The sequence below is a fragment of the Eleutherodactylus coqui genome, chromosome 4 (genome assembly GCF_035609145.1).
Source record: "Eleutherodactylus coqui strain aEleCoq1 chromosome 4, aEleCoq1.hap1, whole genome shotgun sequence".
In the NCBI taxonomy this organism is placed as follows: Eukaryota; Metazoa; Chordata; class Amphibia; order Anura; family Eleutherodactylidae; genus Eleutherodactylus; species Eleutherodactylus coqui.
In genome coordinates, this window is record NC_089840.1 from 209454918 (window position 1) to 209474643 (window position 19726).

General features: G+C 43.6%; 1 protein-coding gene across 1 annotated transcript in view; it reads left to right on the forward strand.

Annotated features, from left to right (window-relative positions):
- LOC136625990 (hexokinase-1) overlaps positions 1-18754 on the forward strand; it is an 80129-nt gene extending 61375 nt beyond the window's left edge. Inside the window, exons 10-18 of the mRNA XM_066600650.1 lie at positions 1808-2112; positions 3237-3385; positions 3525-3644; positions 9879-9974; positions 11834-11933; positions 13872-14055; positions 14162-14317; positions 15443-15676; positions 17684-18754. Coding sequence (XP_066456747.1) covers positions 1808-2112; positions 3237-3385; positions 3525-3644; positions 9879-9974; positions 11834-11933; positions 13872-14055; positions 14162-14317; positions 15443-15676; positions 17684-17828 — 1489 coding nt within the window. The 3' untranslated portion in view covers positions 17829-18754. The remainder of the gene's footprint in view (positions 1-1807; positions 2113-3236; positions 3386-3524; positions 3645-9878; positions 9975-11833; positions 11934-13871; positions 14056-14161; positions 14318-15442; positions 15677-17683) is intronic.
- Positions 18755-19726: the final 972 nt, after the last annotated feature.

Consider the following 19726-nt stretch of genomic DNA (forward strand, 5'->3'; position numbering starts at 1 on the left):
CGTCTATTTCCCCAGTCCAGAGGATAAGCACATCGTCAATAAACCGGACCCAAAGATCAATAAACTGGGTCCAGGTCTCATTGTTCTCACTGAACACGGTGGTCTCCTCCCACCAGCCCAGGTACAAGTTGGCATAACTGGGGGCACATGGGCTCCCCATAGCCGTACCCCATAGCTGGTGGAAGTACCTCCCCTCAAACAGGAAGTAGTTTTTTGTGAGAACAAAGGACAACAAAGTCATCAGCAAGTTGTTGTGCTGTTTCAAATGTGTGCCCCTCTGGTTCAGGTAGTATTCTACGGCTTTAAGTCCCCCACTATGCGGTATCGAACTGTACAAGGCCTCAACGTCGAGGCTTGCCAGTTTTGTACTCGGGGATAGGACTATATCCTCCAATTTCTTAAGGACATCCGTCGTGTCTTTAACGTAAGCCGGTAGCGATTACGTGTATCATAAAAAGATCTATCCCAATATTGTTGGGTGAGACCCAACAGACTGTTGGATATACATTGGTTGTATGCACACGGTGAACACACACTGACACATGAGTAATAGTGTGGGGAATTTTCACTGTGATAGTTGCATAAGTTAATGGTAAATTACTACTGTTCACTTGTCCAAGGTATCACATTTTATGGACGGTGCCGATCGGTCGTGACAGGCACGATATCTATAAAGGATTTATCACGCCCTTTTGTATATATAGCTTTAATTTATATCAATAAAGGTTATTTTTTATTTATTATTTAGTGGTTCCCTCGGTGATCTAGTACTGAAGTATTGCAGTATATTTTACATACTGTCAACGTTAGTTTATCAAGCCCTGGCTTAATATTATTAAGACCTGTCTCCAGTTAAAGGAGATGTCCCGAGGCAGCAAGTGGGTCTATACACTTCTGTATGGCCATAATAATGCACTTTGTAATGTACATTGTGCATTAATTATGAGCCATACAGAAGTTATAAAAAGTTTTTTACTTACCTGCTCCGTTGCTGGCGTCCTCGTCTCCATGGTGCCGACTAATTTTCGCCCTCCGATGGCCAAATTAGCCGCGCTTGCGCAGTCCGGGTCTTCTGCTTTCTTCAATGGAGCCTCTCGTGCAGGATGCCGGCTCCATGTAGCTCCGCCCCGTCACGTGCCGATTCCAGCCAATCAGGAGGCTGGAATCGGCAGTGGACCGCACAGAAGAGCTGCGGTCCACGAAGACAGAGGATCCCGGCGGCCATCTTCAGCAGGTGAGTATGAAGACGCCGGACCGCCGGGATTCAGGTAAGCGCTGTGCGGGTGGTTTTTTTAACCCCTGCATCGGGGTTGTCTCGCGCCGAACGGGGGGGGGGGTTTAAAAAAAAAAAAACCCGTTTCGGCGCGGGACATCTCCTTTAAAGCCTTCAGGTGTCAACTGTTTAAAGTTGCTTCCTACCCAACCTGCTTATCTGTGACGTACATGTACATAACAGTGTACGAACGGGTTAAAATGTCTAGATACACAACATCCACAGCATTTAGAGTTTTGAGAGAACACTGCCCTTCTCGCTGGTTTAAGCATTGACAATCATGGCATTTGTCATTGGATTTTCCTATGTAAATATAATAGAGCAGAAGGCATTTAGTAGATTGACCTTTTTCACTTCCTCCTCCAATTCACCCAGATTATCTTTCTAAGTTTTTGGACTATTTTTACTTTGGCACTGGCAATTTACTAAGTATAAAAAGTAGTAAAATTCATACAAAGAGTGCAACGTTAGTCTTAATATACCAGATAAATGCATGTTATGTATGCAAACAACTGAAATTTTATTTTTGTGCAGATATGCCAGGCGCCTACATAAAACAGTAAGACGATTGGTCCCTGACTCAGACGTTCGATTTTTGTTGTCCGAGAGTGGCAGTGGTAAGGGAGCTGCTATGGTGACCGCAGTGGCTTACCGGTTGGCTGAACAGAGGAGACAGATGGATGAGACACTTGAGGAGTTCACCCTCACTCATGAACAGTTATTGGAGGTGAAAAGAAGGATGCGGATCGAGATTGAGAATGGTCTGAAGAAGAAGACTCATGAAATTGCAAAAGTTAAAATGTTGCCAACATTTGTTCGCAGTACTCCAGATGGCACTGGTAATGAGCACTATCTAAATATAACATATTACAGTGTGCATGATACTTTAAGGGCGCCCACCCACTGGCGTTTGCGATTTTCGTGCGTGAAAAACGCCGCGTTTTCGCGGCGTTTTCGCGGCTTTTCCATTAATTTTCATTGACTTTCATGGGTGCATTAGGAGAAAAATAAGGACACATATGCAACTGACAGTTCCTATGTTAAAAAACGCAACGCAACGCAAAACGCCAGTGGACAGGAGTACATTCAATTCTAATTGCTCTGCAGAAAAAACGCAAAACGCAAAGAAAAAAAAATCGCCAGTGGGTGGGCGCCCTAAATCTGTTTCGGGGATTAATTAATGTTGGATAATGGTCAGCGAGCTCAACCTCAATAATAACAGGAAAGTCATCTAAAATTCGCAAAAATGTTTGCAACGTTCTATTATGGAAACATATTAACTATGTGGCAATTTTGTGAATATATTCCACTTCCAGCACGTAAATGCCATGTTTCCTGTGTCTAAAAATCTGTATTCACCAAATTTCTTCCCTAATGAACTGATACTTTACATTTAGGGATTTCTTTTTACTATGCCGGAAACAAAATTAAGACCCCCTCCTTCCCAACGCCATTTATAAAAACGGCATACTTAACGGAAAAGTACCAGACCTGTACATTGAAAACAACCAACAACACCCTTTGATTTAATTATTTTTGTTAGCTTAAGAAATGTTGCTTTTCTCACTTTTGGTGCATTTTTTGGATCATTGGCATTTTTTTTGCAAATCACAGCATGTTCTAGGTATGATGTTTTTTCTCAGTTTTCCCACAAATACCATATGATCAGTACAATGTCTGTATTATGAATCCATATTATGGATGCCTTATGGTACGCTCGTGTGAAAATTGCCTAATAGGATATTTTAAAAAACAGACAATATTGGGAATGGAAAGTTCTAATTGATCAATGAGTTAAAGGTTTTGTCAGTATATGATCTCCTTCATAGTTTGCTTTCATTGATTTTTTTATATATCTAGGATTTGGAAATAAAAGCAATGTCTTCGTTTTTTGATAAGTATTTATTATGTATATTTTTATGTGACTTAATGCTTTATCGTGTTTCATTACTAACTTTTCTAGAAAATGGGGATTTTCTGGCTCTGGACCTTGGAGGAACAAACTTTAGAGTGTTACTTGTCAAGATCCGCAGTGGAAAAAGAAGAACAGTGGAAATGCATAATAAAATCTATGCTATTCCTGTAGATATTATGCAAGGCACTGGGGATGAGGTAAGTCAGATACATACTAAATCCAATAATTGTTTTAGTCCAATAGAAAAACCCTGGATTTATCCATATATGTTAAAGCGGATCGCCACTTGATAATATTATAAGATGTTTGATAGATATTCTCATTATCTCATTTCAGCTATTTGATCACATTGTTCACTGTATCTCTGATTTCCTGGATTACATGGGGATTAAAGGGGCACGACTTCCTCTTGGTTTCACCTTCTCCTTCCCCTGCAAGCAGACCAGTTTGGATGCTGTGAGTCATATGAATGATGATTGGGGTTGTGGGCTTCATCAGAAAAGAATTATATTAAGTGTATGGGGCCAGTACTATTTTGTATTTGGACTCCCATCCAATATATGAAATAGATGATAAAGTCTTTTGTGTCCTACAATGTTCACAGACAGGAATTTAGAAGCTATACTTATGTGCTACTTTTAGAAACTCTAGAAACAGAATGCATCAAATTTTTGTTAGTGCAGCAAAATTATCTAGGACTATGTGCTTTTTTGTGACATTTCTCTCCTTTTTGGGAGTGAAGAATTGGTGGTGTATTGTAAAACTTTGGGCACTAAGGTGGTACGTTTACAATAAACAAATTAAAGAGAAACACATAGATATAAAACTCTACCTTAAAGCCATTTTAAAGAATATGTAAAGAAATGTATAAATACCAGAGATGAGCGAGCATACTCGTCCGAGCTTGATGCTCGTTCGAGTATTAGGGTGCTCGAGATGCTCGTTACTCGAGACGAGCACCATGCGGTACTCGTCTCGATTAAACGAGCACTGACCATTGAATTCAATGGAGCCGGCAATACAGCCGGCTCCATTGAAAGCAATGGGCTGCCGGCGAGTGCGGGATGAATTTTCGGGAAGGGCTTAAAATTCATCCAGAAATGTGTAAAAAGTAAAAAAAAAATATACTCACTGTTACCATGCAGGGCAGCGCAGGGTCCCGCTGTCAGCGTGCGCCACCCCGGCGTCGGCTCCGGCGTCCTGGAGCCCTGACGTCGGGGCTCTACCAGCGACGTGGAAAGGCTGGTGTGTGGCGGCGTGGGCGTGTCCGCCCGTAGGGCGCCGCCCACACTCCTCCATCTCTCTTGTGCAGTAGTGGGGGAGCTGGCTCCTCCCACTCTCCGCCCCGGGGCGGAGTCTTTCGTTTATAAGGCTGGCAGTGACCTGAACTCACTGCCAGTTATTGGTTCTGTTAGCCACTAGTCATTTCTGCCTGTGTCAGTCAGTCAGTACTAGTTGCTAGTCAGTCTCTTTCTAGTATGCCTTTTACTCAGTCTGTTCTGGTTCTGTCTGCTACTAGCTAGTCTGTCTGCAGCTACTCTCAGCTAGCCCTAGTTTGCCAGTCAGTTTCCTTCAGCCTGCCTGTAGCTTTGTTTGTTCTGTTGGTCTTTTCCATCTGCCTCTCTGTCGGCACTCTGTCCCCCCATCAGTTAGTTTCTCTTGTCAGTCGCCAGGTCCCTAGCCAGCGCAGGGACCGCCGTCCAGTTGTCCGCCTGGGATTAGCCAGGGCCGAGGCAAGTAGGCAGGGACAGTGAGGTGCGGGAAGTTCAGGGCACCCCACCTGGCGCTCGGGGGTCAGAGTGCCGTAACACTCACCTTGTCCCGGCAGACGGAGTTCAGCCGCGGCCGTCCGGCAGTTCTCCTGAACTGCTCTGAGTAGTATTCAGCAGCTGGGGATTTAAAATACCCACCTGCTGAATGAGCTGCCTCTGATTGGTCACAGCCTCACCAATCAGAGGCAGCTCTCACTCACCCATTCATGAATGGGTGAGTAAGTGCTGCCTCTGATTGGCTCAGCGCAGGGACCAATCAGGGGAAGCTCTCAGCTGAATGACATCTGAGAGCTGCCCCTGATTGGTCCCTGCGCTGAGCCAATCAGAGGCAGCACTCACTCACCCATTCATGAATTCATGAATGGGTAAGTGAGAGCTGCCTCTGATTGGTGAGGCTGTGACCAATCAGAGGCAGCTCATTCAGCAGGCGGGGATTTTAAATCCCCGGCTGCTGAATACTACTCACAGCAGTTCAGGAGAACTGCCGGCCAGACACGGCTGAACTCCGACTTCAGCGGAAAGGTGAGTATACATTTTTTTTTTATTTTTACTCATTTTAGGATGATTTTCAGGTAAGGGCTTATATTTTTAAGCCCTTCTCGAAAATTCATCCCGTGCTCGCCGGCAGCCCATTGCTTTCAATGGAGCCGGCTGTATTGCCGGCTCCATTGAATTCAATGGGCTAACATCGTTCTTCTTTGCTGACAGTATGGGGGGGGGGGTCTCACTCTTGCCACTATTGTGGCTTAATAGTGAGACCTCGGAGCCCGAAATGCAGCCCTGCATGTTGCTCCTCGCCTGCCCTATCCATTTCTGTGTTTTTTACATGACTTTGATGATTTGCTAAGATTTTCACAAATGAAAACCTTAGCGGAGCACCAGTCATATACAAAAATGCTCGAGTCGCCCATTGACTTCAATGGGGTTCGTTACTCGAAACGAACTCTCGAGCATCACTGAAAGTTCGACTCGAGTAACGAGCACCCGAGCATTTTGGTGCTCGCTCATCTCTAATAAATACCAATTTCATAATAAAGTGATCTTTTCTAAATCCTTATTTAGATATAAGGGTCTTAACATGTAGATCTGCAGGGGATTTGATACTCCATAGGGTAGCCCTATAGGCAACCAGCAAATAGAATCTGTCAAATGGTGACCTGTAGTCTACTGATGAATGTGAAGGGCGATCCATAACTGTACAGGTAACAGCCTTGCTGTATAGATTCTAATCTTATATATAAAATGCAAAATCTGTTTGTTTGTGTCGTATACAAATCCACAGTTCTGGTCCAATTTGAGTGAAATTTTGCATTAGCGTTCTTCAGGACCAGGCAACCAATACTGGCGTAATTAAAAATCAAAAACTCACTGACTTTCCCTGTAATTTTTGTTGCCAATAGCAACCGATCACAGCTCAGCTCTCATTTCCTAAACTGCCAAGGTAAAATGAAAGCTGTGCTGTGATTGGTTGCTATTTGTTATACTGCTGAGGTAAAATGAAAGCTGCTCTGTGATTGGTTGCTATTGGTTATACTGCTGAGGTAAAATGAAAGCTGCGCTGTGAATGGTTGCTATGGGCAGCACAGATTTTCTTTTGTACAGCTTTCATAAGAGTGGATGCTGGGCTCATTTTTGTTGCGCACTTTGTATATTCCAGGACTACTATTCATAAAATCGCCGTGCAACACACAAGTATATTACCTAGTAAGAAGATAATGCTAGGAAGATGTCTTTTCTACCAATCTATATACACTGATTGTCAAATAAAACAAACACCTAGAAGTTGTCGAAATTCAATTAAACGTTTTCTGTGTGATTGTAACAGTGATTACAATATCAGAGAAAAAGGACCACCCACTGTGGAAAACTGACCCCTTGAATGGAGGCCCTAGTACCCTCTTGTACCTCCTCTGGCTTGGATGTAAGATGTGATACGCGCAGGCATGAAGGCTGTGTTGTACTGCCTCTAGCTTGGATGGGGGGGTGTTATATGGGCGGGCATGGAGGCTCTAGTACCCAGTTGTACCGCCTCTAGCTTGGATACAAGATGTGATACAAGCAGGCATGAAGGCTCTAGTACCCTGTTGTATCGCCTCTAGCTTGGATGTAAGATGTTATATGTAACCAGAGAAAAGAGAAAAAGGCTCGGCGCTCTTGCAGGAAAAGACCCGATATACTACTAAAGATCAGGAATAATGATCTTTAATGTCATAAAATAACTCCATACAACGCGTTTCGTCACGATGACTGTGACTTTTTTAAGTACAGTGAACATGCATTCTAACATAACCATTTATATCTAAAATCAAATAACTTACGTCTTAGATGCGCCAATAATGCTCCATCAGGAAACATCCGGACAGTCCGGATGCTACTTCCGGGTCGCATGACCGAACGTGTGGCGTAAACATGTCATGTTACTGAACCTGTGACGTAAACACGTCACGGGATTGAACGTGTGTCGTAGACACGTCACGTGACGTAAGTACGTCACATGAAACGCACGCCACGCAAAATTGGAACGCTTGTGACAAAACTTCCAAGTGCCGTGACAGTACATTTGTGCCGCCTCCATTCTATGCATGTCTTTAGCAAGGTTCTGAAGTAAACGCCCATACATGCAAACTTATAATAGTCACCATTGATTTGACTAAATATCAATCTGATATGAAATGCTTTTTCAAACTGCCTAATAAACTATGTACCTTGTCTTAATAAATACATAATGATTGTTTATGGTGCTGGAGCGCTGTCCCTTATATAAGATGTTATATGGGCGGGCATGGAGGCTCTAGTACCCTGTTGTACCGCCTCTAGCTTGGATGCAAGATGTGATACAGGCGGGTATGGAGGCATACAGGGTTCCATATAGTATCTTGCGGCATATTGGTCCACATTTGCTGTAACCCAACCTCTAGATGGCAGGGACCCAACCAATGGCCCCATACATTTTCTAATAGTGATAAATCTGGCGACCGGGCAGGCCGCAGAAGTGTGACAATGTTGTGGAGCTCCTGTGACCCCCGTTTGTGTGCAGCTGAGCATTATCCTGTAGAAAATGCCTCTTGGAAGCCGCCATGAAAGGAACACATGTGGCTGCAGGATGTCCTGAACATACCGTTGTCATTGTCCCTTGTGCTACTACTAGGGCTGACCGACTGTCGTATGCGATGGCCCCCCAGCAGGAGGCAGTGTGCCGCGCCACAGCAAAGGCAGGATTGACCCGCCCACCCCGAGGTCTGTAGACATGAACATGGCCGTTGTCAGTATCCAAACTAAACCTCAATTTGTTACTGAAGACAACCCGATTCCGCTCCGTAGCAGTCCAGTTTCGTTGTTCATGACACCACTGCAAGCGGAGTAAATGGTGGGTGTCAAAAGCAGTACATGTCATAGGTGCAGTGAGATCAAATGTTCTTCAGCCAAGTGCCTGGAAAACTTCCGACAGACACAGGAGCCTGTAACAATGGTGCGACCCGTCTCTGGACAACGAAACAGTTGGAACTGCTCGTGCTTGTTGGAAGATCAGATGATCCTCGCTTCTGGTGGTTTGTTGAAGGTGTCCTGAGCCCAGTCGCCTTGTGTGCCCTAATGCGTCCACTGGCCCCAACACCTCCTAACAGTCTAATCAGAATGGCTGAGGCAGCGGGCAATTTGTTGATATGACCATCCAGCTTCTTGCATTCCAAAAATGCAGCCCTCTGAGACTATGTTAACTGTGCGAAATCTGTAGCCTCTGAGAGCCTTTTTTGTAGGCCAACAGTGGAATCATTTTACCACTTTTAGGGTCTAAAGTGGCAAGACTGTTCATCCAATCATGCCACAACCCTAATTATTTGCATATGTGCCTGAGATGGAACTGCATGCCAGAGTTATTCATAAAAAAAGGAAATTTCTAGGTACTTGATTTTTTTTTTTTTTTTTACAAAGACTGTATAACTGGGATCTACTCATTTGTAGCAATGCATGATTATATGGACGTATTATTGTATCTTGATGCCAGCGGACGTTCAGGCGGAGTCCAGATACTGTGTGTTTGACAGTGGATTGCCGCCCCTGTTCCTGTTTGGCTGTCCAGCTGTCTACCCATCCTGCCCCTCACAGGTCCTGTAGCCACCAGCATCCGAGGTGGAGAAATGCCTGTATCCCTGTCCTGGCCCTCACAGCTCCTGTAGGCAGCAGCGCTTGGCGTGGAGGAACGGCTGTCTCACCATGCTGGGCCCCACAGGTCCTGTAGGCAGGGGAAGGTCCCGCGTGCAGGAAGGTGACAGGCGGCGGTTGAGACTTATGAGCGCTGCTGGGCAACGGACTACGGCATTCAGGGAGGTGAGAACGGCCGGTCTTGACTTTACACCGCTGCTGTCCCACGGAGCGGTGAGCAGCAGTGCTGGGGTGTTCACTGCGCTGCTGTGGAAGGGAGCACTGAGCGGCGGCGGTCCGCACTTCACAACGACATATGGGTCAGCGCAGCAGAGTGCCGGAGGCGCCCAAGTTATTTAGCGGAGAGCACAGCGGCGGGGGAGAGCAGCGGGGCAGGAGTGTATCTGCAGCAGCTTTCAGCGGTCCACAGTGGTGGGGGGGCCTGCATTAATGAGCCGAGCACTTTTGCTGCTCCCTGGACACACAGTGCATAAATTGTGCCCTGCCCTGGATGCTTTGCTTTAGGGCTGCTAGGACCTACATGTAGCCAGCCAATCGGAAGCTAGGGGTGTGACGGGCGTTCCTGCATCCAAGCCCTGTCATACCCCTAGCTTCCGGTGGCGTCAAGATACAATGATACCTACATGGACAATGTTCTCATTGAGAATACAAAAGTGTTATTAGTAAAGTATGTACAAGCTGTAAGTATTGGCCAGAGTTTTGGCAGATGAGAGCTCTGACACTGACTTGCGATGTAACAATGTATATGTATATACAGGGTATCCTGCTAACTTGGACCAAGGGCTTTAAAGCAACTGACTGTGAAGGTGAAGATGTGGTGAGCCTGCTTAGGGAAGGAATCAAGAGGAGAGAGGTATGTGGGACCAAAAACCCTCTATACTTATATATACTTGCTGAATGTATAAAACGTCATCTTGGGTCTTAATAGAGTTCACTGTGAAAGTAGCATAACTTGTAGGGTTAGGTATCGATTTTTCCACAATCCCAGATAATTATTAGCCATTTTGTAGCAACTGTAAAACAATACTGGAAGATATGTGTCTATATGGTTGTATGGCAATAGGAAAAAAGGTATCTTCCAGAAACTGCGCTATTCTTGTCCCTGGGCTGTGAGGGGCACTACAGCTCGGGTCTATTCATATCATCGAGATTGAAGGCCCTTTTAGACAGAACGATTATCGTTCAAAAAATCATTCACATGACGAAAGTGAGCAATAATCGTTCAGTCTTAACGCAGCTAACGATCAAACGACGAATGATTATTGTTATTCACTATTCTTTCATTGTTCATTTTATGCAGGCATAAAAATCATCGTTGGTTCGTTCACGAATCATTCAGTTGAAATACCGTTCATTCAGCTGTTCTCATTCATTTATATAGTGAATGTGAATGACTGAACGATTTCTCGATTAAACATGTCAACGATATAGCTGCCTGTATAAACAGGCTGCCCGAACAATCGAGGTAAGGGGCGGCTTCACACAGGTGTATTTGGGTGCGTTTATGTGTGTGCAAAATTTGCGTGCGCAATACGCAGAGAATAGAACCCATTGATTTCAATTGGTTTGATCACATTCCCCTTTTCCATGCGTGCAATAAAAACTTGCAGCACGCTCTATTTTTGTGCATATTTTTGCTCAAAAGGCCCCCCTAGAATTCTATGGGGGGTGCGCAAATCTGTATGCATTACACAAGGAGACATGCAATTCCACAGGAAAAAGAACACATCTGGAACTCATTAGGCTAAATAGTCATTTAAATCAGGGGGTAATTGTGTACCGTGCGCAAAAAAAAACATGCCCCATGAGCGCAAAAAATCCAGTAAAATACACTGATACACGCAAATACTCTAGTAAGTCGCCCAACTGCACATATGCCCATGTAAAGCTGCCCTAACTCTGACATCATTCGCTTGTTCAGAGGATAAAACGGCTTGTCTAAACTTGACCCTAAACTTTAATACCAGAAGTAGCTCATGGACAAGATTGGCGCAATTTCTGCAAAAAAAACATGCTACCTCTTTTAAAGATAACATAATTTGTGAACTGATTCCATATTGCTTTTCTTATTTATGGTTTTGAAAAGTTACCCCAACCATATCTAATAATATCCCTATTGAAATCATAATTGGACATTATGGACATCCATATTGCAGTATGTGAATAGTCACTATCGAGCTGTAAAATCTGACTGCAATGAGCCCAAAACCTCCCTAAGGCTTTATTCACACGAGCGTATATCAGCCGCTATTTTCACGACCTGGACTATATACGCTACCATCTGATGCATTGGATTCCAATGCGTCAGATCAGACGTGCGATTTTCCGCTACGTTAAAGCACTCAGCTGGCCAAGATAGCATATTTTGGCCGGGCTCTTTTCCGACAGCCAGGAAAGACAGTTCAGGAACTATCTTCCTGTCAGGAATATGTCGGCCGCTGCATAGACTCCTATGGGAGCCTATGGGAGCTGCCAGAGAAGGGAGGTGGAATGGAGTTTAGCAGCGTGACTGCTAAACTCCCTCCCCCTTCTCTCCTTTTTTCCACCCCTTGCTGGCTGTTTGCAATGGGAGCAAGTACAGGGAGTTGGTTGGAGTACCACCTGTACAGCTTAGTGACAGCTGATAAATGCAGTCTTTAATTAGTGTTATTAATTGAATATCACATAATATCAGTGATGGATTAATAATTATATCGTCATCTTCTAAAACAGGAATTTGACCTTGATGTAGTTGCCATAGTAAATGATACTGTTGGGACAATGATGACTTGTGCGTATGAAGATCCAAACTGTGAAATTGGTCTCATTGTAGGTAAGTATGTATTCTCTGTATACACCACCCACTCAGCCATCATATCTGTTAGGCTTTACACTTAGGCCTCCTGTTCACAGGCATTGCGGTATCCCGCGGCAGATCTCCGCCATGGGAGCCGCCGACGAATTTCTGCCAGTCAGCCCTATCTGAGAGATAGGCTGACCGCGGAGAATCGAGGCAATTCACAGCATGCCCACCGCAAGCGGAGAATCGCAGTGATTCTCTGCTCGTGGACAGTGTGCTGGTGCTTTCCATAGCAATTCCATGGAAAGCTTCAGTTGGTGTGATTCGCCGGCGGTTTACCGCCGGCGAAATCACACCCGTGCACAGGCACCCTTAAAGGGGTCATTAACCCCTTAAAGACATGGCCTGTGTTGGCCATAAAGACACAACAATTTTTTGTGGGATTTTCATCCCCTTTTTAAAAGCCATAACTTTTTTATTTCTCCGTCAACATGGCCGTATGGGGCTTGTTATTGGTGTGGCAAGCTTAGTTTTTATTGGTACCGTTTTTGGGCACATATAATGTATTGTAAAACTGTTATTAATTTTTTTTTAGGGGGGGGGGGCAGTTAGAGAAGACACATAAATTCATGACGGAGGCCACACACAAGTGCACCGAATGAGCATCACGTTGAACCTATTGATTTCAATGAGTTCCTTCACACGTTTTTTTTTTGCTGTGCACATTTTGATCACAGGGTAAAAAACTCTATGTGCTCTATTTTGGTGTGCAGTTGCACACCGAAGGTCCCCATCTGCCCAAAATCGCACAGTGAACTGCGTGATTTTGTGGAAGTAAACGATAACACCTGGGCCTACCAAGTCAGCTGACCCGCCTACTTAAACATGGCACTTCTGGTACAGTGCCGATGTCAGCGGTCCAGGCAGTGCAAAATAGTACAGTCAAAAGCGCCAATGGAGGCGCTATAGCCGCGATCATGTGCCCTGCATAGGGCATATATGTCTCACAATAGCGAGCATATATGTGCTAACGACCGTTTGCGGTGCCCTTAATCATGCAGCATAAATGACATGATATATTTTTGCTGCAATACCAAAATTATTATTCTTTTTAGTTGTTTTCCACTCTTGCACAATTTTGGGGGGGAAATAATTTTTTTACATAGTTGCATTCAAAGTCCTATAATTTTTTTTATTTTTCCATTGACGAAGCTCTATGAGGCCTTGTTTTTTGCGTGAAGAGCTGTCACTTTTATTGGTACCATTTTGGGGTACATACGACTTTTTCAATCACTTTTATTGTGTTTTTTTGGGAGGCAAAATGAACAAAGTAAGCATTTTGCCTTCGTGTTTTAGGGATCTTTTTATGCTTTTTTCCGTGCAGGATAAATAGTGTGCTACATTTATTGTACTCGTGGTTACAAATACAATGATACCAAATATGTGGATTTTTAAAAGAAGGTTTTTTTTTTGTTTATACAAACAGGGGAAAGTGCCCCAAAAAGTTTTTTTTTGTAATTACGTACATGTTTTTACACTATTTTTTTATGTTCCTGTAGGGAACCATAAAAACTATGAACGCTATGAAAATGCATTGTAGTACTTCTGTACTGCAATGCATTATCACTCACAATAGCAATCACAGGCCATGGCAAGCTCGGATGCCAATGTCCGTGATTAAATCGTGGAGTGCCAATGACGTCATAGAGGGAGCGTTCTCTTTCTGTGAACCCTTTACATGCCGCGATGTACATTTCCTGAATAAAATATAGCAGCATACTACGCAGATCTGTACCACAGGCCCTAAATGCAGCCTCCAATGCAGATGTGAACAGAGCCATACATGTAAATGATTCCCATAATGTTCAGTAAATATTCACCATTTGCCTCCTATTATATGATATTGTCTATATATCTGAGTGTACTCTACAGAACCTCACCATACGTTCTACATGTCTTCCTATGTGATAGGTACTGGCAGTAATGCATGCTACATGGAAGAGACAAAGAACATAGAAATGGTAGATGGAGATGAAGGGAGAATGTGTGTCAACATGGAATGGGGAGCATTTGGTGACAATGGATGTCTAGATGATATCCGAACAGTATATGACAAAGCCGTTGATGAGCTCTCTCTAAATTCAGGAAAACAAAGGTATATAGTTCACATCAGACAAGCCAAATACTATAAAAGTAACGTGTACAAAGTTGTGTTTATCTGGATCTGATAAATTGCTTTTTTGTATTTATTTCCTTTCCAGATATGAGAAAATGATTAGTGGAATGTACTTAGGAGAAATTGTAAGAAACATTCTAATAGACTTTACAAAGCGAGGATTTCTGTTCCGTGGACAGATTTCTGAGGCGTTGAAAACTAGGAGTATCTTCGAAACCAAATTTCTGTCACAGATTGAGAGGTAGGTAAGGAGTATAACGTGCATGCGGGTAGTTCAAGCATGGCCTTCTACAATCATTGTAAATATTTTCCTTTTTCTTCTGTCCAATTAATGGCGAATTCACACGATTGGGTCGGATTCCCCATGCGTGATCCCACAGCGGAATCCAATCCGGTGAACCGTGCTACCTGTCCGGATTCTATTCTGTTTGTACGGTGGATGTGCCGGACGGCGCACATGCGCTGTACAGATGTGACCATACCGTTGCTAGGTGATGAAGCGTATCCCGCGGCCTTTCCGCACTCATGTTTGCGCAAGGGTCGCGGGACAGATGGCTCCCATTGACTTCAATGGAAGCCATGTGCACGGAATCCGGCTCAAAACAGAGCAATTGATTTCCAGTTGTGGGCATGGAAACCTGCTTTTACCTTGCATGATATGGCAGGTATTTGCTGAATAATCCAGAGGTGGACGCCTGGTCCGCATTCCGCAATGCAAATCCGCACGAAAAATTAAAATTATTTTCTGTCGCCATCTTCTGACAGCCATAGCATTTTAATTTTTTTGCTGACATAGTTGTGCGACGGCTCGTTTTTTGTGGGATGTCCTGTATACAGATGAGCGAGCATACTCGCTAAGGGCAATTGCTCGAGCGAGCATTGGCCTTAGCGAGTACCTGTCTGCTCGAGAGAAAAGGTTCGGCTGCCGCCACGGGTGACAGGTGAGTTGCGGAAGTAAGCAGGGGGAGTGGGGGGGAAGAGAGGGAGAGAGAGATCTCCCCTCCGTTCCTCCCCGCTCTCGCCCGCCGCTGGCAGCCAAACCTTTTCTCTCGAGTGGGCAGGTACTCGCTAAGGGCAATGCGAGTATTCTCACTCATCACTAGTCCATTCTTTCTTGGAGACGTAGTGACCAACAGCGTAATTCTGATGCTGCGTATTTGACATTGATACCTGCTATTCTTTCCCTCACTCCTAATACAGATATATATTATGAAAATCATCAGAATTTCAGAATTTTGATCTGTTTAGACTAAATCAAGGGTTGACATTCACTTTAAAGTTCAAATATCTTAACTTAACACCCCCCCCCCCCCGCTTTAATATGTATCATGTAATACTAATATAATGTTAACCTCTCTTCACACAGTGATAGGTTAGCATTGCTTCAAGTGCGATCAATCCTTCAGCAGCTCGGGCTCAACAGCACCTGTGATGACAGTATAATCGTCAAAGAAGTCTGTGGCGTTGTGTCAAGAAGAGCGGCACAGTTGTGCGGTGCTGGAATGGCGGCTGTTGTAGACAAGATACGGGAAAACAGAGGCCTGGACCATTTGGAGGTCACAGTAGGAGTTGATGGAACTCTGTATAAATTACATCCACAGTAAGTAAAGCCATTTAGATAATGATTGTAGACATTTTCCATGTATCCAAAGTTAAAGGGAACCTGTCCGCAGGATAATACTGCCCAAACTATGTGCAGCATAAACTCGGGACAGGTCTGCACATTGCCCACATGTAAGTATTATTCTGCAACGTTTCAGAATAAACACACTTAGATGTCTGTCTGTTTGAGTCGGAGCCCTTAAGTCAATGAGGTGGGCTGCACCTGCTCGTAGCATGCTGACTGACAGGTCTCTCCCTATACGCAAGCAATGAGAGGAGCTGTCAGTCAACATACTGCGGACAAGGATTGTCCAAATACGGTCTGCCTTATTGACTTGAGTGCTCCATTCTCAAGTCAAACAGGCAAACTTCAAAGTGTGTTATTCCTGTTTGACTCAGAAACAGAGCTCTCGAGTCAATAAGGTGGGCCCGTGCCTTGTTCTCCCCGCATGAAGAATGATAGCTCATTCACTGCTTATGTATCAGGAAAGAGCTGTCAGTGCACATACTGTGGGTGGGGAGAGTCTGGCGTGAGTGACTGATACCATACTGTACACTCGGCGTCTTATAGTACAATTTTGAGTATTGTGGTTGAGCTGCCCATTTTCTTTATAATACATTTAATTAAAGGGGCTTGTCTAGGACTACAATATCGATGGCCTATCCTTAAGCCATAGGCAGCAATATCAGGTCGGAGGAGATCTGATTTCCCCGCACCCCTGCCGAGCAGCTGAAGGAAGAGACCTTTGTTTTTTAGGCATAGATCCCTACTTTTGGTAGTGGCTGTGTTGTAATTGCAGCTTAGTTCCATTCACTTGAATGGGATTCAGATGTAGTTAGTTGCAGTACCAGGCACAGCCACTACCAAAAGTACAGAACTGTGCTTAGCAAGCAATGAAGGGGATGTAATGCTCACTGGAGCACCATGGTCCCTTCAGTCAGTTGATCAATTGGGATACTAGGAGCCGGACTACAACCAATCTGATATTGATTGCTTATTCTGTGGATAGGCCATCAATATTGCAGTCCCGAAAAAGTCTATTAGTCTAATGTAATTAAGTACCAACAGCATTTTAATTGCCAACCAACTATACTATGAGAAATCTCCATATCAGGTGTAGGAGAGTAAAGGCTTATTCAATGAATACCTTAATTTACAAAGGAATAGAGTAAATGACTAAGCACCTTGTAGACTATTCTGGTTACTAGCCTTTGCAAATTTGCACAAATTGTTGTTAATATTTTATGTTCCATCTCACCATGACAGTATTAACAGCTTAAAGGTCTACTCCTTTTTTCTATCCCTGTGCCCCTCACCCAATTGCCTGTAACAGTCTGGAGGTCTGCTCTATATACTGTAGTCACTTCCATGCAGTGCAGCTTCCTGTTGGGTGCCTATCAGACACCATCTCAATAGTGAGATTTTTGCTTTGACATCAATCCTGTGATGCATCAGTACAGCATTAGCTAGAGGCTTTACCATTTCTGCTTGCTGGGTGGACAGTTTAATTATCATTACACCTTCTGTATACTTCTAAATAAGCTACAGTCAGGAGGATAAGGCGGGATCTCATCTGTAACTGTGTGACAGGAGCCTCCAATTATCATTAACTGCAATAGAGATTGTCTATGTCCTCTTTTAAGTAGTTTCTGTAGTAGGGTCAATGTAGTAACATTACACAGACTGAGAAACTGTCCAGAAACTGAGCACATAACCAGAAGTAAATCTGAGTTGGTCAGAATGAGATCACATGACCATCTGAGGAAAAGAGATCAGAAGTTTCAAATGGAAAGTAATAATTAACCAAGGTAAGACTAGGGGGATGACTACATAATGAATGAAAAAAATGGCACCGGAATGGCCCTTTAAATATTGTGTTGCCTCATGGACACCATATATGATCGGTGTGCATGATTGGTGTCAGTGATTGTAAATAATGTTTTTTGTAGGAAATGTGAATGTAGTTAACCAGATAATAAGACTATGTTTTCTTTTTACTTGAAGCTTCTCCAGAATAATGCACCAGACGGTGGCCGATCTTGCTCCAAAGTGTAACGTGTCCTTCCTCCTCTCCGAAGATGGTAGCGGGAAAGGGGCAGCACTGATCACCGCTGTTGGATGTAGACTCCGTGAATCCGAACAAAATTAAAGAGTGGATCATCATGCTTGTGTTTTCCTGCCTTTCCAGCACTTTCATTTTAAGCAGTAACTAACAAGGCTGGACCCTTCCAGCTCTACTGTCCATAGAAATTTAACCAACGGGGAAATAGGAGACCGCTATAGGAAGAGTATTATCTCTAGGATTGGCTGTTACTGGACTCCCGTCTGCATCACTTCCCAACTACATACCCTATGTTTAGGCCATTTCTATCTGTTTATAATTTATTCTGTTATTTTATACTTTATTTATCAGTTTGTTGTTATCCTTACAGTTGCTCAATTCATGTCCATTATCTCTACAGTCAAGTCTTTAAAACTGGATCCATTCATGCAACTCCGCAGTGTACAAAAGCTGTTACTTTATTCCATTCTGTACTACATATGGTAGTATCACTGATGGAATTGTATTCATATGTAGTCCTGGGCACAAAGGGCAGTATCAGTTTCAGCAATCTGAGAGCTAATAGAATATACCACAGGACACACCGAGTACATCTGATTGCCAGTGTCATTTCTCATTGCTTGTATGAATAGTGTTGTGTTACTAGTATGTATCAATTCCACATGTATGTTTTGTTCAAAATGTCAGGCAAAAATCAACCTGTACCCGTTCATGGGACGGCACTCTGTTCATGGGACGGCACTCTGTTCATGGGACGGCACTCTGTTCGTGGGACGGCACTTTTGTAGCTGCTACACTTAATGGCCCCCCAAGATCTGAGAGGTTGTACACTTTTTTATGAATATTTTGTTGCACTGTGATTGGATGTGTTAAGATAGGTGTGAATTTTTGTTTATAATGTCTGTGTTCTAAAAAAAAAATGCCTGACAGATTAAGTTGAGGTCAGAGAATCATATTATGCCACCTTAGAGTCACAAATGTTATTTATCCACTTAATAAAGTTTTCCAATGTGTGTTTTGTGGTCAAGAGTGTTGACTGTACTTATGTGTGGTAACTCATTTATACCAAAGCAGGATGTCTTCTCTGAAAACTGACCATCCAGAAAGTCTGAAAATCCAAATAAATTGTGTAATAGTCAGTACTTTGTGATTTTCTAATAAAATACTGAACAGAATGGAATGGAATACTAAACGGAGTGGAATGGTGATGGAGACCAAGGTTACTTTAAAACCGGGGCCACATCAGCCTTATGGTTGTCTTCAAGGGGCCACTCGTAAGTGTATACTAATGGCTCGTTCACATGAGTGTATTTCAGCACCGTATTACACTTGCAATTTTGGCGCGCATAATATGCAGTGAATAAACCCCATTGATTTCAATGAGTTAATTCACATGAGCGCATTTTTTAACGCAATCATGTGAAAAAATACGCGGCATGACCTATTTTCAATAGGCCATTGTAGGGAATGGGCAAGTGCAAATACACAGTGAATGCTCAGGAAATCATTTCAATGAGACTGCCTGCGTTGTTTTGGCATGCGCAAATATGCAGTGTATATGGCACACATAAAAACACACCGGTGCAGCCATAGATGCAAGAGTGAGTGATTTTTGGTCACGTAAATATGCAGCGTATCTGCGTGATCGAAATGTGCTTATGCTCGTTAGAATAAGCCCTAATAGTGACCCCTAGAGTGGCCTCAGTAGTAATAGTGACCCCCATAGTGGCCCTAATAGTAATAGTGACCCCAATAGTAGTCCCAATAGTAACAGTGACTCCCATATTGGCCCCAGTAGTAACAGTGACCCCAATAGTGGCCCCAGTAGTAACAGTGACCCCCATTGTTGCCTCAGTAGTAATAATGTAGAATAATGGAAAAAAAGGTGGAGCAACCCCGGTGGAAAATAAATTGAATGAGAGTGGAAGTATGGATATTAGTTGCTGTGGTTAGGTAAAAGAGTCTTCTTGTTTATGGAAAATGCA